At 36.5% G+C, this 24,051-nt stretch overlaps 1 protein-coding gene across 1 annotated transcript in view; it reads right to left on the bottom strand.

The window, feature by feature from the left end:
- HCN1 (hyperpolarization activated cyclic nucleotide gated potassium channel 1) overlaps positions 1-24,051 on the bottom strand; it is a 204,277-nt gene that overhangs the window by 58,090 nt on the left and 122,136 nt on the right. The window contains exon 4 of the mRNA XM_042028383.1: positions 12,645-12,863. Within this exon, the coding sequence (XP_041884317.1) occupies positions 12,645-12,863 (219 nt within the window). The remainder of the gene's footprint in view (positions 1-12,644; positions 12,864-24,051) is intronic.

The following is a 24,051-nucleotide window of genomic DNA, read 5'->3' as shown; positions in this document are numbered from 1 at the left end:
ATTTATTCTCTTATATTCCAGAATTATGGAACTTATTCACTAGGTACAGGAAAAAACTCCTTTAATTTTTAATGACTTAAAGACAATTTTTTAATTAGAATAAAAATGAGATATATATGAGAACTACAGACTCTACCAGGGTGGAAAAGCCAATGAAACATTCTGCAAAGAACAAGTTTCAGGGACATTTATAGCTTTCTTCAAACAAATAGACTAATGATTCCTGTAATAGTTCTGAAGATGTAGTTTAATGCATTGACCATGCAACATCAAATCTTACATAAAAGGTCATATTTTTTTTCTCCAAAACAATGCAGAAAGTTCTTACTAGTAGTGGATGACTTCCCACATCTCTGTGGATATTTAACTCTCAAATTAATGTTGATACTGTATTTCTGTGCTGATCATTTCTGCAGAAACATCAGGGAAAGTCCTTAATCAGTATTGCTGGGTTCATTCAAAAGTGAAGCCACAGAGCTGTAACTGTTAAAGAAAAATAACAGAACTTCTGTGAAATAATACCTCTATTTTCTTTTTCTCCTTCTTTCAAAACAAGAAGGAGAAATAGAGAGAGCTTTGAAGAAGTGGGCGAAACACCTCTAAGATGCTATGGAAAAACAGTGAAAGGAGTAAAAGGCTAACAAAGGGTTCTTAAACAATTCTACAAACAATTCTAAAGACCTAAGGATTCCTCATATTTTCTTTCACTTAAAGGAATGAAAAAAAATATATATATAAAGTGCATATTTATTTCTTCCTGTCTTAAGTATTTTAGGAGCACTCTGCTCAGCATCTTAAATTTTAGCAAAATTTACCTTAGTTTTAGAGTTGAATAAAGGGTAATTTATTTCCAGGGCAAGAGAAGCAATTTGCCACTGGCTGTGAGTATGACAGTCTGGCATGGATATTGTTAATTGATTGCCCAATTGATAATTCATTTCTATTCTGAACTAGTACCCTAAACACCTTTACCAGCACTGACAACGGTGTCTCGTGGAAAGGCTGCAGTGCAGGACCCCTGCTGAAGCTGAGAAGGCACCTGCATAACCCTGCCAAGGAGGGACCTTCCTGGCAGGCAATGCAAAATGCTTGGTTTTATTAAAAAAAAAAAAAGTTTTTATACAAGGCCTTATTTTCTTTTTTCTTCTCTTTTCTTTTTTTTTTTCTTTTCTTTTCTTTTCTTTTCTTTTCTTTTCTTTTCTTTTCTTTTCTTTCCTTTCCTTTCCTTTCCTTTCCTTTCCTTTCCTTTCCTTTCCTTTCCTTTCCTTTCCTTTTCTTTTCTTTTCTTTTCTCTTTTCTTTTCTTTTCTTTTCTTTTCTTTTCTTTTCTTTTCTTTTCTTTTCTTTTCTTTTCTTTTCTTTTTTTCTTTTCTTTTCTTTTTAAAAGCATGCAATAGATAAATAAAAGATCACCAGGCCCATTTTCAGTCTTCCAGAGATATTTGGTCTACACCACAAGGTATTGTGCAATGGCCATGAAGTTGTAGGGAAACCTTGCAAAGAGAACAGCAGTGCACCCCCTATAGAGAAAGCCACACCGGGGCTATGTGAAAAACAGGTAACAAGGTGCTGAGGCAAGAACAGCCTTTTCGTTTGTATTTTGTTTTTAAACTGAATCTGAAAAAGAGCTGGAAGAATTCAGAATGTCTTCCCCATAAATCAATGTATTTTGAAGCTGTACAGACAGTGAAATTTTGAGTAGTCATAGTCAACTACAGCACAAGGACTCTACGATGCTAATTCCTGAGAACTACAGAAACAGAATATTGCTTCCACTAAAACTTCAGTGTTATGTAAGAACATCACTATAAATAATAACTACCTAATGATTAGGTGGTAACCTAACAATTTTAAGGGCTAAAGCAGCAACCACTTCAAGTATAACCTGGCACTTCCTTCTGTTTTTCACACAACAAATTGATGGCTAGAACAGAAACGCTCTCTGCCACCCAGGAATTGTATGTTAGAAATAGCATATAATGTAAGTTAGAATGTTAAACTTTGTTCGGAGGAATTTTCTGCCTTTAGCCCTGGTGTGTTACAGGAATCCAAGCCAACAACACTGAGGAATCACCTTCAGCTGCTGAAGACAGAGACAGCTCATTTTCTCAGCCTGCCTGATTGATCCCTTCTCTGCTCAGAACTGTACTGCAGATTTAAAAGCCACATTCAGTGGGGCTTATACCTAATATTAATGGATATGCCACAGTACAGTGCTTTCATTATTCACTTCTTTTTCCCCCTTTTTTCTGCTTTTTCACATTATTCTATGTAATTACATCACTGCACCCTCCCCAGGAAGCTCTAACTTTCTTGACGTTAAGTGATACTGAATTGTTTGGAAAATGAAAGCTTTCTTTTCCTGCCATAGGAAGCCTGGTGCAAGGTTCAGATGATTTTCCTGCCTTCTCTAAACCCCACAAAACCAACTGTTTTTGTGGAGGGTTTTGAGGAAAAAGAGGACAAATGGTCTCTGCCAGATGCAGAGACTGCCTTAGAAAGAGACATGGGGATTGGGGGCAGTTTTGGTAGACTGAGAAACTATGAAAGAAAATTAAGCTGAGGTAAAAACAAGGGAGAGTTAAGGTTTATGTCTTTCCCAAATACTTTCCGGATTTGGCACTATTTTACAAGGTTATACTTTTCTCTACTACCTTACATAAATCGTGAACTTTAGCAGAGCAAGAGCCTGTTTCTTAAATATTTTGCAAACAAATCTAAATCACCATCTTTCAGCAATAAAAAAGTATCTTTTCATTTACTGAGTTATATATAGTGTTGGTTTTATTGTGCTGTTACTTTTCATTCAGAGTTACTGTCTGACTGTTACAGCTTTGTTTTAAAATCAGCCAACCAATACAGTTCATTAGAGTTTTAAATTTCTTTTTCCTTTTTATACTAGTCCATTTACTTCCTTTCAGATTTTTTTTCTGAAACACTGCTTGAAGAGTAAATACTGTTGCCTGCCTTACAGGTGCACCTGATGGAGCACAGATTATCAGATGCTGTCTTGTCTCTGCCCATGCAACCCAAAACCTTGCACCTGGCTAAACTGGGTAATGTGATATAGTAATCCAGGTAATCATTCCATTGATCATCCTCACTTCAGTTCTCTCCTATTATTTTATTTGCACTGTCCACCAGAGATGCTGCTGTTCCAAGTGAGGGGATATGCAGGTGGAAAGAGAAGGCTCATCTCTACCTCTTTGCCAAAAATTCAGAGTGTATATCAAATGATTTTCTAATTTCTTTCACATAACGTCATGTACTGCAAGGTTCTTGCTTAGCCATCAACACACTTCTCATTACGAGTGCCTCTGTCGATCACAGTTCTTCCCTAAAGCAAGTCAGTATCCTCTACCCCCTGGTGCAGGCCCTGTTTCCCTGTTTCCTTCTTCACTTCCCCACATATTCTTTGGCTCCTCCCATTTCAAACTGGTTTCTTCCTTGCAGGCATACCATAGGACAAAGCCAAAGATGCCTTTCCACTACCTCTGTAACACTGCCCACTCATCTTTTGGGGCTCTCTGCCTCAATTTTCCCAAGTTAGCCTTTTGGGTTGCCTCTGGTGTCAGTGGTACTCCTGGCTGAGGTAAGGCCATGTCCATCTTCTGATGCTGCCTGATGATGCCCAAACACGGGCTGAACATCTAATGCTGTGCAGCAGTAAAGCAGCAACAAAGAGAGATGGACTCTTCAGCCAGGTGATCACCCAGTCCTCTCTCTTACCTACACTTCCTACAAAATCAGGGGAAACAAAGGCCAATGCCTAAAACAATGTTGAAAATTTAAAAAGGATAGGGAGGTATCCTGTATAGGGGAATTAACTCCATAAATTCTAGCTACCAGCTCCTTCCTTTGTCTAATAAGAAACACCCAAAGACTTCACTTCTCATTTAAAAAAATGCTCAGTGTTTTCCTCAAAACTTTATAAAATTACTTTTACATATACATCAAATTCTGAAGTGAAGCTCTGCCTGAATATATGCAGGAATCCAGTGCTGCCCATAATAAAAGGCATCTGACAAAAAAATATTCTGTCTAGAAGGAGATTGTATAGATACTTAACTGAAAATTACATTTTCCTAACCCCAAACTGTGCGTTAGCAGTGTGAATTTTTATTTAAAAAGTCCTTTTATCATGATTTAGTAACTCGTGTTTAGAAAAGTGTTTTCTGAAGGTTTTGTTCTTTTTCATTTCCTTTGGTAGCAGAAGATGTAAAAGGTATGTCTAGTGTATTTTATGAAAACAAATGGAGACAAAAGCATTCTACTTCAATATTTATTACTGCTTCTCTTTTCTAATAAAGGTTTATTGAATCAGTGTTACAATATTTTTTCAAGGTAAGTAAACACTTGGACTAAACTTAATTAAAACAATACAAAGGGGTTTTTAAAACATTAATTTGCACAGAAAATATTTTGGTCATTCCGCTATCCTCTGCACTCCAAAGCATTTATAAATATTGCATGTCTTAGTTATACAAATTGTTACGTTCTCAAAGTAGACATGCTTTAATTACTTGAATATTGAGAAAAAGGATGAGGTTGGGAAAGAATTATTATTTAAAAGTCAATATAAAAATAATCAATGCTTCCTTATTCCCTTCCTCTCTTAGCAAGGTAAAGGGAAAAAAAAACCCTAATCTTTCACAGCAAGGATTATTTTTTCACTCCTATTATTATATTAGATAATATTTCACTCCTATTATTATATTAGATAATATTGACTGCTATTTCCTTCTACCCATCTACAGGACATAAGCACAGTAATTCTACTGCAACTCGGATAATTGCTACCTGCTATACCTATCTGGTGTGAATTAGAAAGTTTTCTCTTGCTAAATTTTTAGCTTGTGCTGTATTTGAACAAAAAGTTTGAAACCAAAAACTTAGCTCCTTGTTTTTTGTTTCTCTCTCTTCTTTTCTTTTAATCTACTTAATGTGGGAACCTATGGTAATTACTGTGGAAAGAAAGCAGATTGTGTGTAAAATCTGACTCTGGAATAACTTCATGCCTTCATCGCTAATTTTATATAGTCATCATGAACATGGTTGAAATTGTAATGAGCTTGCTCTGCAGTTTCATACAGAAAACTGCTAGAAACCTAATCCATAATGCAAGACAGCAGAACACTTTATAAGTAAATTACCCACAACACAGCAATAAATCAAAGACAGGCCCATCTGTCATTTTAGAAGCAGTGGGAGTCTATTACAGTTTGGCACAGGTATGATGCAGCCGGGAGGAGAGCACTTGGCTGGCACAGTACCTGCTACCAGGAGGAACCAATCACCTTTTGAGACATGAAAGGCAAAAAAAAAACCAACCTGATCACCCCAGCAAGACTGGCCGTAATGAGAAGCCGAAACACAATAACGAAGTATCAGGACAAAAGAGGAGAGCAGCCTAGTAAGAATGTTCTGACTGATTTACATTTCTCTCCAAAGCCTTACTGTCAAACTAAACATAATATTCAGTTCAACTTGTAAAGAAAAAGACATGTTTATTTTTTTTACTGTTGCATTATTTAAAGGTAACTTTAACTTTTTGATTGGGAGAGGGAAAATAATTTTTGTCCTTACTTTTTGCAATACTATCTATCATTCTTTCCCATTTCAAAAATTGTGAAGATCAATGTCAACATCACAAGTATGTGCAGCAAAAATCCAGGTAATCATTATAAACAAAAACTGATAAAGATGAGAAAGAGAAAGCAAGTGATGGCAGTGAAGGCCCTATCATGACACAATGAATATTTTCATGTTCAATGAATAAGCTTCTGTCTGCACAGCCCACACTGGTACTCATGGCAGAGAATTTACATATTCACTTATATGTCAGTGGGTTGATTTCATGATGGCCTTAATTATGCATCAAGTTAAAAGATGCATATAAATAAAAGAACTAATGTACCTACAAGTTCAATTATGTGCATGTTCTACCAAATAACAGGATGCATCCTCTGAAAGGAAGTATCTGAGAAGTTTTTTCTGAGCTGCAGCTGTTTTTCGCTTTCAGAATGTTTTGCTGTTCAGCGATACCAAGTATCTTTTAATAGCTTGCTTTATTCTAATAAATCTCAGTGCTTTCTGCAAGGACCAATAAGACTCACAGAAGCCAGAAATACTACATCTATCCATTTAGGAGGCTGTAACCTGATGTATGCCAAAACAGCATAAGATGATTCAGAAATAATCCAAAAGGCAAGACTAACACACCCTTTTCTAACTATAAGGCACCCTGGGCTTCCAAATAAAATCACAAACTCAGGAATTGTAACTACCAGAAACCATCCACAAATACTGTGGTATGCAATGACTCTCAGTCATGCCTAAATATTTAGGGAATAATGAATTTTCTCATTCACAGTACTGTGATGACTATATATATGGCTTTTGATAAAATCAATACTTAGTCCTGAGGTTCTCACATTGTTCAAAACTGTTAGCGAGTCTTGTACTTGATCAATCATAAAACCCTTCAAAAATTGCTAACTATTTAAAATACTGCACTATGGCAAAGCTAAATAGGACATACATCTGTGGAAGCTGATGTGAATTTTCTAAAAACCTGAAAAACTAAAGGCTGATAGTCAGTGAAAAGGTTTTGCTGTATTTTCCTGTTTTGTTTTCTTTTTCCCAAGTAGATAAAACTCCAGGATAAAGTAAACCACCCCTCATTTTCCAAAATAAATAATTCCTTTGGGGTGGCAAGTATACTGTAGCACTGCTGCATAGAAAAAGCAAGATTTATCTTCCAAGTGGCTCACCTTCTCCAGCAGTCTCAACATGACATGGCCTATTGCTAAAATTAGGCTTTATAAATGAAAATAGACTATTTTTAAGTTAAGAGTCACACAAAATTTTTGTGTAAGAGTATTGTCAGACTTTCTAAAAACTACTATCAGCACCAGAAAAGCATGACTTCTGTTTTTAAAAACAGAAAACCATAAAAAACTACTGAACTTAGAAATCAGTACTTAATGAATACTTGCTGCTCAGATCAGACCAGATCCAGGAATAACATTCTAAAACTCCACTATGGCAAGTTCAGCTGTGTGTCTGAATTTTCTATTTTGAACATCTGTTCAATTTAAGAAAAAAAAAAAAAGCCATACAACTACATTTTCAAGGATTTTTATGAATGGCATGTAGTATGTAGGCAATGGAAACTCCCTTACCTGTTTCACTCTATTTCATCTGATTTGAGTCCAGCAAGGGCAAGCTGACAAATGAATATTTACATGTATATGGATACTTGTGTTTATTTAATAATGTATGTATACCAAAAGCTGCTGTAAGCCTAGTTAAATAATGATGTGGTCTTGAGTTTGCCATAGCTCTTCCTTTCCTACGAATGTTCATCATAAACAGAACTGCCATTTCCTAGACTCCTGTGGAAATACAAAAATCCCTGATACTTACAGATGACATAGTTACAAATATCTAAAATTTTCCAGAAACATTTCCTAAGAACTGAAGTAGCATTAATGAACACACCAAGAATTTGGTATCTGCCTTTTTCCACTTTCAGTTTAACCACCAAAGGTTTGAAACTTAAGAAAACATGGAAGTGCTGTCTTCCATTCCTCTTTAAGAAAATGCAGAGGCACCTCTGGCTGAGTGAGTGGCTACCAAGTCTTGATCTACTCCATGGCAGAGCCCTCCACTGCACCCTCAAACAGCTGCTCAGAGAAAGAAGCTCAAAGAGGTGGCACCCAGTTTCAGAAGGGAGGACCTCAGGTATGTCACTGCCCAAGGTGGTCAAGTACACACCACAGCCTCCCGGAGGGGAAGGGAAGTGGGAACACGCTCCATCCACGGCTCCCCCAAGGCACTCCACGGCATTGCTGCCTCTTGCAATGCATATCGAGTATCTGCCCACAGACTACATGGACAACCAAGATAACCAAACTGGAGCTGTGAAGGACAGACTTGAAAAGCTGGGGCAAGGCCTCATGCTGCAAAAACAAAAGCTGCCCTGCTGCCCTCATTCTGTTACTCTTTTTAAAATGTTTCTTCTGATATTTAAGAAATGAAAAATGGGCAATCTGAGCTTCAAATCCCAATGCTGCCTATATAAAAATGCACAATATCACATAATTGTGAAGTAGTTGCTTACTACTTAAAATTTACTGATTGCTTTTAAATTAACTTTATATACAATTACTGCTTTTTCTCTGTAAAAAAGTACATTTAGGTCCATTTCTTCTTTTAAACTAGACTGATTTAACTGAAGAGGTGCTAAAAGACCATAAATTAAGAGATAAAATAAAAGAAAAATATGGGGTTAGAAGGAGATGTCCTTTGGGATATTTGAGACAGTTGTAATTTTTTTGCATTTCCTCTATGTATAAAGTTGAATTAAATATTTTTTAATGTCTCTTATACTACTTGCAATTGGCAAAACTGGTCTGATTCTTTTTCTGTTTTTGAGACCTTGTGTAGTTTGAGTTCTATTAGAGAAAAAGCAAAATATACAAAAGGATAGCTTAAGGAAAATGGATCACTAAAATAAAATTAAATAATAACCCTCCCCAGATAATACCTGGTATTTTATCAAACCAATTTAACAATTTTATGCTATAAGACAATCTGTATGCTACTACAAATCTTGCCTCTATTACCTTGTTGTTCCTGGATATTTTATGCCCATGACAGGATGTAACCAAAAAAATATTAACTCTTATAAAAATGTAATCTCTTCAATCATGACAATTCAGTGACATTCACAGCATTAGGCAAACATCTCCCTATTAGGAACTGCCAACATCTGAAGGAAGAAATATTTAACTAATGATCTTCACCTCCTTGTCAGTGACTGTTCATTTTGCCTTCACACTAGACTATTAACAAGTTCAGCACATGTACTTCTGGTTCTTTCAAATAAATGTTGTCTTTGTAAAGGCAAAAATATTTGAGATGTGCTGACTTCCTAGACATTAAAAACATCAAAGGTGGTGTCACTTAGAATATTGCTTTTAGTTACTGCTGCATTCCTCTTTTACTTACACCAAATTCAGGAAGGAGAGTGCTAAGATGACATTGATTTGTTGATTTATTCAGTCCTTTTGTAAGGTAGAATCGTCTGTCAAACTTTATTACTGAAAAGAGAACAGGGATCAAGTATACCTGGCTTGGACATCTCTCTTCTTTGTCAGGTATTAGCCCTTCACTAATTGATACTAGGATCTGATGCATGTACTGTATCTGAGAGGTATTTTTTTCCGTGAGAACAGTTCCACTACTTCAGCAGAAAAAAGTCTGAACTTTGTCAGAGTGACCAGAATGTATCAATGCATTCTTTTTTGTACCACTTCTCGGTGTGCAAGTTTACTGTCCAACATTTGATGGCTTATAATCACTCTTAATTTTCTCTGATACCTTTTGTTTCTGGCCCATAAGAGTAAACATTTGGAGCAATATTTGCTCCCTTACCATATTTTGATTTCTCTCAGCATGCAATGCTTGGCACAGGTCAAATTCTTAGATAATTTTTAACATATTGAAAATCTCTTTCATAATGATTTCATAATGAAGTCTCTTTCTTGTATTCCTGAGTTCTTCCATTTTGAATTATGTTTGTTCTGGTTTTGCATACCTTGAGCTTTAGAAGGATCTGAAGGAGGGAGATTTCAGCAAGCATTTAATTTCTGGCTGCTTTCAGTGGGAGAAAGACCCAAACTTTCCTTTCATTAGTTGCGTTCCACAGACACGTTTATGATGTTATTCAGAGAAGAATCAAATAACAAGCTCTTTCTTAACTTCCACTATGTTGCCTAGCAGTTCATGTTAATTTCATTATTTTACATAATTCTTACAAGGAAAACAATGGAGCCAATAAATACACAACATTAGAAATATATGTCTAAACAAAAGAAATTGATCCTAGCCCTTAAGCCCAAAAAAATTTCAGAAGTCTCACTCTCCTGATTTTTTAATTTCAGAAGAAAAAGAAAGCAATGAACTATGCAAAAAGGCATAATGGAGTAAATTAAAACTCTGAAGTCTGTAGCTGGAATTAATATACTTTTTCTCAAGTCTCAGATACGTGAAATATAAACGATTTTTATCTGCCAATATTTTAGAAAATATGATGACAAAATAGGTACCACAAACAGGTTTTTGAAATACCCATTTATCTAGTTTGCAGAGTAAAGAAAAATAAAGAATACTCATTAGGAATTTATAGTAATGGCTTATAATTCTCATGCTATAATCAAAGATTTATTTCAAAATATGATTAAACTATGAAAAAGCAATGGTCAAAAGTATACAAACAAGTCCATAGAGTTGTTATAGCTGATAGTATTTATCAGGGTCCAGGGTCTCAGAAACCAGTAGAAAAAAATTCTTTATTCAAGACATCCTTTATCTCTAGCACTTAATAACCAGCATACAAATAGATTCCAGAAAATAAGAAACATTTTTTCAGAAGTGTAGAAATATGCTATTTCTGGCTCATTTGTTAAATTTCTGATTGTCAATGTCATGCTATTTTTTTACCTCAGAAGTCAGGAAACTAGTAAGAAGTAAAAACAAAAGGAAAAATGAATGTGTTGAGAGTTGCAGGAACTGAAAAATGACAGATATTTCTATGCTAATGTTTAATGAAGTGTGTGCATAAAATCAGAGAACAAACAAACTAATAAACAAAAAGTTTTGTTTGCCGTTATGTGAAAAGATGAGAAATACAATACTGCTTGACTGCTGCTGGGTTTTAATTTTCAAAGAAAGTGCAAATGAGAACTGGCTTTACTGAGCACAGTTTAAAATACACAGATATCTTTACCCATGTACTGTATTTCTGATGCTCAAAACATTGTGATATAGTGCTGCAGCCAGCAAGGTCTGAGGATAATGATTAAGATGAGATTTCAGGTGAATAGTAACATTTCTTGTGATTTCTTAAATCTGTGTATATGTGTGTATATATGTTGACCCTAACCTCTAATGGAACTGCAGTAATACTTCATGTCCATTGTTATGATGGTTCTGTCCCACAGCTTCCTAGAAAGGTCCCATTTGGATAAAATCACTTTCCTTTCTGTTCACAGAACAGAATAATAAGCCAGTTGGGTTATGTAACCTACCCGAATTAGCCCTTTGACATTATACTGAGATGAATACGGGGTTTCACAAGGTCACTGACAAAACTCAGATTTTGGTTTTAATGATCATCTCTACTCTCTTTCTAAACCTCTCATTCTCACTTATATTTTATACAGCATGTGAAATTTCTTGCTTGCAAACTTGTTTTGAACAGCTGTTTTGTCAGCCAAAAGCTAATTTTTCTGTCACTGAACTTACAGCTCATCCCTTACCTCTTCCTCTGCCTCATATATTGAACCCATGATCTTGTTGCAATTTGAGCTCTACAAAACTGAATATAACCTTCTTCACCCACACATTCTCATTTCATCCCTCTTTGCTTCCTTGTAAAGAAAATCCCCCAATCCACCCTACTTTTTCCCCCCCTCTTTCTTGCCCAGCAAATTCAGGTGTTTCCTCTTCATCCTCAGCAGATGCCAGAGTCACCCTCTCTGCTATTTAGTCTCTGCCAGGTTTCTCCCTCAGGTTTGTGTTACATCATACTGGGATTTCTGCCCAGTTTGCCTTTCTGGACCTTGTTATGGACATATGCCAAATACTATTGCTCAGGCTGTGTATCTTATTTGCTGGTGTGAACTCTGATTTCATTACTTTGCTCAGCTGACCTCTACTCTGGCAAGGCTTCTCCAGTTCCCCATTTACTACAATAACAAATTTTGTCATCTTTTAAGCACCTCAGTAATTCTGCATATTCTTTTCATCCCTTGCTGTGGCTTGTTCTGATTCTTTCTTCCTTATGCCATCACTGCTAGCTGTGTCTTCCAGTTTCATACCATCATCCACACTTGTCTCTGATTTTTATTACACCTCTGACAGTTTTAATTAGTACTTATTCCAGAGAGCTCCCACTCTTTATCCGTTCATGTCTTTTTAATTCCAATCTCACACAGAATAAAACAACCTTTTACTTCCTGCTTCATAAAGAACTCTCTTCCACTAACCTTTCTCTACTTTTCTACCTTTGACCACAATTCTTTTTGACCTTGGCAAGGACCCTACAGGCCATGGATTCACATGTACACAATACTGTTACTAAGCAAATGAAGACCTCTTCTGGGCACTCCTCTGGGGAAGTTATAAACTAATTGATATGGTCCCGTCCTCATTTAAAGGCCATTCTTTTGACATGTTCAAGGGTGCTCCCTGAACAGCACTCCAATGGAATGACAGGAAATTGTACAGACATGCCCAAGCTACCAAGATCAAGGCCCTTGTTCAAGCTACCTAGGCCAAGTACCTACAGAATGTAGCAAAGGGATACAAAGCGAGTCTGAAGCAAGGGATAGAGTTTTCACAGATGAGTTTAAAGGAAGTCGAACATCAAGAACCGGCGGCTCTCTAAGCAAAGTAGGTTCCTGCAGAAATATACTGAACTCATGGAATGTTCTGAACACCTTTGTGTTCAATGACATTGGCCACAGGATTCAGACTGTACTAGATTATTTCATGTAAAGTCATACCACCTTTTCACGGTTAAAACATGCCATTAATCCATTTCAGAACTTATGAAGTTATGAGACAACGAGTTACCTTTTCTTGATATTGCCGTCGCGAGGAATCCAGAGACTGAATGAGGGCAGTGGCATGACCAACAAACATGGCATAACAAGTAGCCCCCACAATCATACTCAGCATCGTTATCCAGAGGTCGGACATGCTGACGGGGGCGCGGGCTCCGTAGCCAATGCAGAGCATATGGCTCATGGCTTTGAAGAGTGCATAGGAGTACTGCTTTCCCCAGGAATCGTTCTGCAAGAAAAGAGACAAGTGACTGAGCCTGCGAGCAGCTGGAGAGAAAATTACATTTGTACCTGCTTAGTGGGATCATAGATTGCTGACTCTGAAAGAGTAGGCTGGTAATCTATCCTCTACGCTTGAGAACAGATATTCCTTCTAAATTAACTGTTAGATAAAGTATCAGAGATTTTGTTGCACTGAGATGAAATAAGATTGACTATTTTTAATACATTATTGTATTCTTAAATGTGGGTGCTAGCCTAATTGCAAGGAGACTGAAGGTCAGCTTTATTTTACAGCCCATCAGATGGATTATAAAAAGCTGAGTACTCAGACTTATCAAGCACAATAAGGTGGTATTTTGTTTTAATGTGTGTGAACATACTCCTATGGCTCTATTTCTTTCCTTTTGGAATTGTCAATTAACACACGACCATATTTACCTTACTAGCTTCCTTTCGCTTTTCAAGGACAGAAAAAGAAGTTATTATTTGTTGTCATGTCTGCTTATCCTGATTTTTCTTTTTGTAATATTGTGTTTATACTGGGATAATCTCAATTGAAAAGAAGTGTGTTTATTTTCCATCATAGCAAACCTATGTTCATAGTCATAATCTGTGAAAGTCAGCTCAAAAAAAAAAGGCAATGCCTAGGTCCTGCACTTCTGATGTGTAGCTACCTCTTCCCAGTCTCTCTGATAGATCAGAAGGGCATGACTTCTTGCTCACAAGCTTTTAAAATTGCAAAGATTTTGGCAGCATCCTCCCTTTAGCTTTACATAAAGATGTCAAAGGGGCTGTTCCCAGCAAAAAGCAGGCACCTCAACACATTCCAAAAAGCCCTGGTAATCTCTGTCCGATTTTTCTATTTTCCAAGCCAAAAGAATGAAACAAGAACAGGGAGACAAACAGTCCTTACAGGCATGCAGTGCACATAAGAAAATACAGTATTTACCACAAAAAGAACGGAGAACAAATTAAATAAAGAAGAAGGAAGAACTGGGATGACAGGAGAAAGATTAGTCTGTTATACAGTATAGTGTCTACTACACAGGACCAAAAATAATAAACTTGTTAACATAAATCTCCAAACCAGCAGTAGCATTTACATATAGAGTTTATGTGTGACATACCAATATTTGTGTCTCTGTTTTACCAATACAAGCCTTACTCAAATGCCCTAATTTCTCAAAGAGCTGCAAGCTTGCTCTCTTGCCATCTAAATGCCAACATTACTAACTATCCTTATGCTTTACATCTATTAAAATGCTTTTTCTATACCCCCTATTAGCCTAAATAACTGGCAACAGAAAATAAGCTGCCAACTGTTGTATTGCAGATGACATAGTTACTACTTTTTCACTAACATAATAATTTACAAATTAATGGTTTCTCTGTATTTAACACTTGTTTCATGTTGTAAAGTCACATCTTTTCAGATTTGTGAGCTGTTTGTTGATTTTTCACAAGTTAGAATTTTGTGTCATAAAAATAGCTAAGGAATAGGTTTTGAGTGTCTACACTTAAAAAAGAAAAAAAAAGAAAAAAAGGAAAAAGATAGCTGGAAGGCAGGGAGGTTTCAGTAACTAATAAGGAAGTAAGTTTCCTATTGTTTTGGTCCTTTAAAAAATACTCAAAAAATGAAAGAAGTGAAGAAGCTTCCCTGAAAAACCTCAGTTTCAGGATTCAACTACCCAGTCTGAGCACAGAAGCTCCTTGCTGTTGGGGTCACTGCAGATGTTCTAATGAAAATTCCCTATTTCTCAGGAAAGCAACTTTAAAAAGTTAAGGCACCAGTTATTTTGAAGACCTTTCCTTCCAGCTAGAATCAAACTCCTTCAGTAGAAATGATTAATGAGGAAATTGTTAGAGACCCATATCAAATTACTTAGCAGTTGTGCTTCATGTAGATTACACTGGAAAAAGCAATAAACTGCATGCTAGATGAAATATACCTAGGGTTTTTCAAGGCTACAAGTAGTGTTATTAAAGCCACAGTATCCATGAGGCTGTAAGATCAAACCTTCAGTTCTTGTAGGGCTCTGTAAAGTGGATCCTGCTCCTAGATTTATTAGCATAACTATTATAATAATTAAACAAAAATAAAAGTTAATCATGATCCTGCCTATGAATATTTTCTATCAAATCCATAGTGTGACAAATCACAATTAAAATACTTTCTATAAAATTTTATTTTTACACCAAAGTCTCTGAGTTAATCTAAACACTAATGGATTTTATTTCTTGACTGAGATACTTTTCAAGTCTGTGAATCACAGTTTTAAGTAAAATATCATTGTTTTAAGAAAGAATAAGAAAATGGAAGTGAGAAGCAGCAATAAGAAACAAAGTACAAAGAATGTTTTCTACTAACAGGGTAACAGGGTGAGTGAAAAATAAAGTAACTACTACTAAAGAAGTAGTACCAGAAGGGAATAAGTGGGAATAAGAGAGCTGTAAAGACAGAAGAGAAATAACTAAAAATGTACAACAAAATAAACAAACACACATTTAACTACATATCTGCCCATATATACATATATATATATGCGCCAAAGTGTGATCCAACACCTCAGACAGTCACAACTGCACCTGAATCCAGAGTGGAGGTCACAGCCATCTCAGATGGCCATTTTTTTATACAAACAGCATCAGCTTTTTACAGACCATGCTACAGGCTAGGCACATTTCAGACATTCGTGAATGGATGGTCCTGAGCAGCTGGTCCTCAGACAGGTAGAAAGGCTTTAGGACAAGGAGAAAAAAAAAGTAAGGACTGACAACGCATCTGAATTCAGCTTGGACGGTCTGAAGATTTTGCTGTTGAAAATACTTGTCAATGCATTTTTGTTTCTTTTCTTTAATAACGATGGGTTCTTGTAAAATCAGGTGCAAAAATTCGTCTTTTTAGTTTGTCTGTGGATTTTTTTTTTCAATACTGGTCAACAAATACCATTGTGGAGGGTACAGATTTCAGTACAGTTATTTGTGTTGTTCAGTGATTGATTCCATATATAAACCACTTAAAAAGAACATTGATTCTAATGTCAAATCCTATACATCATGTATGTTACAACCAACGTTACTAAATTAAATAATAATTATTTATTATTTTCCTAATAATGTTGTATAACCTAAGGGTTTGGCAGTAGTAACACTAACCTTGTTTCATTGTGAGGGGTGGGAATTTTCCACAACCTTGTTCCAACATGCTGCTCTTTGCTGTTCAAAAGCAAGGTGTGACCATTTCTCTGCTACTGGCATACAGTGATATTTTTTTTAAATAAGTAGTTTTGCACCTGCATCATGAAATTTTGACATAACATATTCACAGATGTTAATAAAAGACTTAATAGAAGTCCATTCTATGAAATAGAAAATCCTGGTTTTATTCAGGTGTCTTTAATACAATCTTAACTATTAATATCTATATAAATACACATTAACTGTTTCCCCAAATGATAATATTCTGGTTTTAATGTATAGATTAAAAAACCCCAACAACAACAAACCCTCTACAAGCTGAAAAAATGGCCTACCAATTAATAAAAAGGGGCCTTTAATTTCTTAGTTGACTATGAGTTGATCACTGTCTCAAGATTAGCAGTAATCAGTTTTAAAAGTTTTAAATTAAATTACATTCATTTGGAAAACCTATTAAAGACTGTAATTTTGAGAAATACCAAAGCTGTTTATCCAAGGATTGATTACGTAATCTAGCTTGATGACATTAGGAAATCCTCACATTTCTGACAGAAATGGTCACTGATAATTTACAATTAGTGCTGTAACTACATACATTAACTGCGCAGTTATCCTGAAGAATACATTACTTCCAGGGCACTTCTGGTTCTTAAAAATCTGTGTTGAAACCTTTTCCTTCACCAAAGGATGTTATGGTTTGTCCCATAATTTCACCTAAGACTGCTACAAATATCTTTTTGTAATATTAACTTTTCACCTCAAAAGAAATAAATCACAGATAGGCCACAGAGCACCTTCTAAGGGACAACAATAAAAGGCAAATTATTTTTCTGAGGTGATTAAGAAAGGGTTTCTATTTTACTGTTATCTATGGAGGTTTTCATCAGGTAATTTTGTTGTCATAAGACAAATCAATTCCACTCCCATATTGCAGTCATTCCTGGAGGCACAGCTTCGCTTCCCTCAGCCATATCCTTGCACTGAGATATAGATTGATTTAGAAATCTCATACCAAGGAGACTACTGCACAGACAGTAATGGTTTCCTCATTTTTTTGCCTCGGTCCCTTTTTTCTTTCACGTTACAATTACTGCAGGTGTCACAGAAATGGTTCTGTCAGTTTGCAAGGGCATGCTTTACAATCATGGAGTAAAGATTGGCTTAATAATTAAGAGAGATGGTTTCTACAAGGATTTTGAACTCATCCTTAGTCTCCCTTTCAAAACTGTAGTAGAAGTGGGGAAGTAGCCTCCCTCCCTGAAAGAACTTGCCTTATGACTCACACCTCAGTCTTTCACACTCACCATTGTCTTTAGGTCCTTTTGAAAGGAAAGGAAGATCTTAACCAGACATAGATAGATAGTCCCTATCCTAGTAAATTAAAAAGTATCAGAAAGCATTCCCAAGCTCTAGAAGTTGGTTCATACAGTTTCACTTTTAAAAATGCCCCATGTCTAACACTGGCCCCACAGCACTCTCCCAAGCAAGAGCAGTTGTATTTTGGAGCTGGTGTAGGGGAAGAACCCTTCCTCCTAGGCAGCTGGCATGCTGGCTTGTCCTGTGCTGAAACCCAAACAAGATTTATAACTACAGACAGAGTAGGCAGCTCCTAAACAACTAGTCCCAATGCCCATCGAAAGTGAACACTTTAAATTTATTTATGACAACGGAGGCAGCTAGACAGTCCATAAGTAAGCCCTCTGGTTTTAGCATTGTCATGGGAAGCCATTGCACAAAATGAATGTAAAGTTAGGGTTGAAGAGGTTGAAGAAAGCACAAAGCACCCTTGCCTGCATGGTGGCAGAGGCTGTAATACAGTAGTGTCCCTGAGGAAACACCTGCCTAAAATCTGGAGGACACAAGCCACTGCTGGTCAAATTTACTGTAAAATTTATTCTTTTCCATCAGGAATTCAATTAAACTGTATTAATGTCTTATATAGCCATGAGTTATGGCTATATACTTATTTGCAAGTTATTATTATCAACTGGTTCTAGAAGACTTCTTACACTGAAGAGTTACTTATAATTTAACTAATCAAAAGGCATGCTAAGAAAAGGCTATACATGCATGTTAGTGAAATTTTTACCAGGTATGTGTGACATAGCTAGCAAAAAGGCCGTGTGTTTCCTTCCCTGTGTCACCTAGTTATGTGCACATAATACAACAATACAACTGGGCCTCTGTATTGAATCTGTCATTTCCTCAGTAATCCATATGTATATATTTTGATACAGATTTATGGTTTGCATACTTTTCCATCAGGAAGCTGCACAGTTTTCTGCCTCTGGTATCATACAGTAACTTAGAATTACACTTTAGTTAAAATCTCAGACAGGAAATTGGAGCAAAATATCATCTCAGCATTTCAGCTTTTAAAGAAGTTGTTTGAATTTCCAATGAATAATCAAGTAGGCCAAGGGGAATGGTGTCCACTATTTACTGTTTCAAAGCTCATGCAAATGCAAAACTACCATGTAAAACCTCTAGTTCTTATCACAGCTATTACTATTGTGAATATTTTGCTTTGTAAAACTAGTAAACAAAGGCAAGGTGGGATCAGACTTGGAAGACTAAAAATCCCGGTGTTCTAAAATTCTTAAGAAGTGCAAGGAAGAAGAGTCTATTTTAGGAAGTGTGCAAGTACATACGATTTAAAACAGAAAAACCCTGAATTGGTAAGCTCAGTGAAATAAGCAGATGTCTTCAGAAACTTCTGAACATTCTCTCTGCTGATACGTGCACAGATAACAGATGGTGTAAGTGACTCAGCATATACTTTCAAGAGCAGTACTAGCAGGAAAAAAATTAGAAATTGTTTGGCATTGCATTCCACAGGAAAAGTGTGACTGGAGGAGCAATGACTAAATATTATATATTTACTCTGTTCAGAGTAGTTACATGACTTTGCTGTCATTACAGCTTGTTCATTTTTTGGTGCTATGTCTTTGGCACTAGCCATCAAACAAAAACACTGTGGCATGGCAGATCTTTCCTTTTATTTTGAATATTTTTCCTGATGCAGAAAAAGTCAAACATTAATCTGTGAATACACTCCCCATTAAGAGCAAGTAGCCAGCGTATCTACTTGTGATCACCTAGAAAGGATGTAAGGATGAATAATTTTCATTGTAGTTATAATAAGTGTGACAATTCGTAAACAGCAGAAGGACAGATATTTGGTTTATGCATAAAGCCTGTTTTTTCACATATATTTGAGTTACTGTTCAAACAAATAGGCCCATTGCATTCAAAAGGATAAGATATGCTCACAATCTTGTAGGGGAGGCTTCCCCATAGGCTGCTCAGTACTGCTCTTCATTCCTTGTATCTGTGCATAGTTAAGAGGTACAGTAGTGAGTTTTTACCACTGTAAATATAAAGCTACAAAATAATAAATTAAGTCTTAAGTGAAAAATACTTTTTCTGTTCTTTTGCCTGTGAATCAGCTCACTAATGACTCATCCTTTTATCTGGTCATTGTGCTCCCTTAATGGAACCCAAAAGACTGAAGAAATAACATTCCATGGCAAAGGATTATTTTAATAAGAATTTTAAGGGAATTTTAGCTTACAAAGATGTTAGAAAGCTTTTATGAAGTTTAGAGTAAAAATATTAAAAGTAAAAACTATATTTTTCCAACATGAAAATTTAACAGTGCTAGAAAACTTTCCCCTATTATGGAATTTGACTGTCTATACAAAACACTTTTTCAGAAAACGGTGGGTTTGGCTCAAGTCAATTAATACCCTCCAGAACAGCTCCTGAACCAGCCACTAGCCTGAGAGTTAGCACATGTTTACCTGAGGCCCCTTTGCCTTGGTAAGTAAGAAATCCAGTTGCATGGAAGCAGGTTGTGGAAGCAACTGACTCCCAGGAGAAAAAACAGATGTGGTCATATTTAATCTATATATTTAATCTATCAGTACTGCCCCCTCATCAATCAGTCAGTGACCAACTAAGGGATGAATACTGGGGAAATAATTCTTCCAAATTGTACCTGTTACTTCATCTCTTCCCTACCTCCTGGAAAAGCAAAATCAGAGTGCAGGGAAACAGACAGGCATTTTTAAAGGATTTATGTTTCAGTTCCGTAAAGAACTCTTGCAGGATGTGAATTGCTTCTACAAGAGGGGTGTCAGGGAGCTCTAGACTTTGCCAACCACTGGTGACTTCTTTTTTATACTCTGTTTTCAAACTGATCATCTTTAGCATAAATTGCTGCTTCTGGAGAGCATTCCTTCTCCCCTGATTTGAAATTAACTTAATTATTACATAACGTATTTTTAAAAATAGTTTTTACAAATGTTACCACAGAAACTGCAGATGTTACCATGACATTCTATAGTGAACAAAGCTCCTTGTTGAAATGTATCAAATGAATTAAAAATCTGATCAAGGCAGTTGGCTTTTGTTTTCCTTTCTGATAATGCACTCAAATTTTGATAATGTTCAAACCACTGTGATTTTTTAGCCCAAAATTAACTTAAGTGCCATTGTTTACAAGGGACTGACTGGAACAGTTATACATTGCCTGTAAATGGGAAAATATGTTCTAATCACAGTAAGAATTGTGTGGTTACAGTAAGTGATTACAAGTGTATCTACAGGTTTCTTTTGGGCAAACAATGCATCCTAAAAAGAAACACTTTCTTACAGGAAAAAAAGAAAAAAACCACCAATACAATGGCATATCCAATAAAAGAATACATAAATCCTGCAAGATAGCATTTTTTATGAGCAACTTTGTTCATGAAATAGCTCTGTTCAGGAGAGGAAAAAACTCAGTGTGTATTAAAGACAATGTATCTCTTTGTTCTGCTCCTTTCATTTGGTGAACGGAGCTGAATATAATGTAAAACAGTTTATTTAACAAGCCTGAAGTATTGAATCAAACCATTTATGAAATGCTTTTACAATGCAATCACCAAGAAAAGCTTTGAATTTTTAAGAGTAGCTATCAGATAGTCAAGAATAGGCAGATGATAGTGTGGGCTTAATATAGAGCAGTTCTGGGAAACAGTTGAAGGAGTGAAGTGACATAAACCTGACTTGTGACTCCATAGTGTACGGCTTTATTCAAAACTGTTAGGAAGGATCTACACCATCACAGACAATATTTGCAACCAATTTAGGAAAGGGAACTTGGCAGAAGGAACTCAACCTCTCTACTATGTGAACAACTCAGACTAGACAGCAAATTATGTGAAGCATCCAATCCTAAATAAAATGACAAATGGAAAATTATGTAGTTTCGGAAGTGGACACTGAGCTTTCTGAGTGCTGCCACCATTCTCTTTGAATCAAACTGATTTTGAAGTTACATTTAAAAAAGGCAGGAAATAACAAACCTCATGAATGGCAGAAAACGCTATCATTAGGAAATATCTAGGCAAACTTGATACATAATTTGAAAAGTACATAGAGATGCACAGAATAATAGTATCCCAATGCTTTCTCACTAAGAATATTTCAAAACATTCAAACATTTTCCAAGACACACTTTCCTCCTTGTTCTATATACAGGCATACTCTAGTTAAATATAGTTCCTTTGTAAATATTTTTAAGAATGTGTCCTTAGGGGAAAAAAAATAAAAATAGTGGATTACAGTAGATTAAAATGGTCTAATATAATCTACTCACAAGGAGTCTGAATATGTTTTAATCTGCTTAAAAATCAATCAAGGTGAACCAATGCTACTTTGACACAGAGAATCACCATAAGGGTGGGATTGGGATTTGTGAGTTACTGAATGTAGTGCTTTAAAAACCAGGGTTTTTTCTCTAGCAAAGTGGCGCTTCATACCACATAGGCTAATTCAAGTATCATTTTGCTTAGTCTAAGGATATAATTTTTACCATTTTTTATTTAAGTAATGTATTTTTTAAGGCAGAGGATCATTGCTGGTTTTAAGCATTTTTTTTCACTTAGCTGGTACTTTTTTTGTCAGTTTTTCAATAAATTTCCTAACCTGATGCCTTTGAGACTCTAGGCTGCATCTGGTTAGTTTACAGTTCTTCAGGAAATTACCTTACTAAATATCTAAGCCCTCAAGAGGCTGTTCTGCATTTTTGGTAAATCACAATCCTTCATCAAGTACTACGTTCTACAAAAAGCTGTGCATTATTTTATTAGGCAGTAACAGCAGGAAGCAAAATAGTTCTGCAGCTGAAAACCTATTTTGGCTCTATGAAAAGAACAAACCTTAGTGTCAAAGCAAGTAGGCTGAATCTAGGTCAGAGGCTTTTTTTTTTTTTTTCTGAGAACACATCTGAGTTTCCTGATGACCTTTTCTTAAACTCAGATGCCTTAAAACTGCAGGTGCTTACTAGAGTCTGCAAGACTTTCAAGGTAATATAATATAAAGGAAAATTATTTAGCAGCCTAAACACCACCCACAAAATGAGGTCTAGGCATTAAAAAAAAAAAAAAGGCAAACTTAGTGACTCACAAATATTTAATTTCCCTCCTCTAGCAAACAGCATTTAATCTAGAGGAGGCAAAATCATGGAAAAATATCCTGACCTTTGGGGTATGAACTTTGTGTTCTGAGGGGAAGGAAGGGGAAAATGCTACTCTTTTATTATCCTTGAGGGAGTTAACAGAGCACTTGAGCGACCCTGTAGCATTCACCTAAGAGGTGTGGAGCAACCAGGTCCCAGTTCCAGCTGTAAAGACAGGGACAACCCTGTACAGCCATCAGTCAATGCCCACTTGGTCCCTCTAGGTTTTCTCAGGTACAGTCACCCCAGTGTGGGGTGCAGCATCAAGAACAGCCACCAATTTCAGCTTGAAACTGACAGTATGACAGTATGTCACAGTCATGATCCTGGGACACTGTGCCTGTGCTTCTGGACAAATATGAACATGCAGTCAAAAATGACTGGGCAGACTACTAGAAGAAACACATACTGATAGCTGTTATACACTTGGACACCAGCTGAGTTCCTCAGCTTCAAATTTCTGAAAACTGAAGGAAACATCACCCCATGCTCACTGTGGTTTTCCTTCCTGGGCATGTACTCCTTGCCACCCTTGGAAAGGGAACAGGGAGACTGCAAGCAGACACTCTGCTGGTCCCACCCGAATGAACTCCCAATAGCTCAGCCATTAACTGGGACACATTCAGTTTGTCTTCACATTCCTCTTGTTTCTCTGTCCAACTTTCTACCTGTTTAAGCAAGTCCAGAGGAGGACCAAAAATATGAACAAAGGGATGAACTACCTCTCCTATAAGAACAGGTTGAGATAGTTGAGATTGTTCAGCCTGGAGATGCTCTGGGAAGACCTTTTGGCAGCCTACCAGTACTAAGAGAGGGCTTACGAAAAGGAGGGAAAGGAACTTTTTAAAAGGGCATGTAGTGATAAGACAAGGAGAAATGGGTTTAAACTGAAAGACAGTAGTTTTAGATTAGATATTAGATATATAAAGAAATTCTTTACTGTGAGGGTGGTGAGACACTGGAACAGGTTGCCCAGAGAAGTTGTGGATGCTCCATTCCTGGAAGCAATCAAGGCCAGGTTGAATGGGGCCTTAAGAAATCTCTTCTACTGGAAGGTTTAACTTTTCTTCAGCCAACTTGCCCTCTCACAGTTCCATAGCAAGTACTTATGAAACAACTGTTTCATCCACAGAGTAATGGTAATGCCGTTTAATTACTTAGAAATGCTTGGAACACTTACGGGATACCTTCATAGCTACAACATAAAAAGTAAGGAAGTCTCTTGCTGCAATTAAGAGTTAAACTGCATCCTTTGATTACAGGAAGATCTGCAAAATTATCCTGCAGAGCTACTAAAACATCCACCTGGTAAGTGGCTCACAGGAATCCAGGTTCCTCAACAGCTAGATACTGAGGATGAAAATGCTCTCACAGAAACAGGTAAGGCTGAGGCAGATGGCCCAGACCAGAGGACAAACCCTGGGGAGAGGCCAGGCATGGGATGTCTAGCACAGTTGCTTGAGGGAGAGAGGCACAGCAGGAACACTGCAAT

The sequence above is a fragment of the Corvus kubaryi genome, unplaced genomic scaffold (genome assembly GCF_017639235.1).
Source record: "Corvus kubaryi isolate FWS band 111438036 unplaced genomic scaffold, C.kubaryi_AGA036_p1.0 37308, whole genome shotgun sequence".
NCBI lineage: Eukaryota > Metazoa > Chordata > Aves > Passeriformes > Corvidae > Corvus > Corvus kubaryi.
The sequence above is the reverse complement of the archived record's forward strand: the minus strand, read 5'-3'. Positions and strand labels throughout refer to the sequence as shown.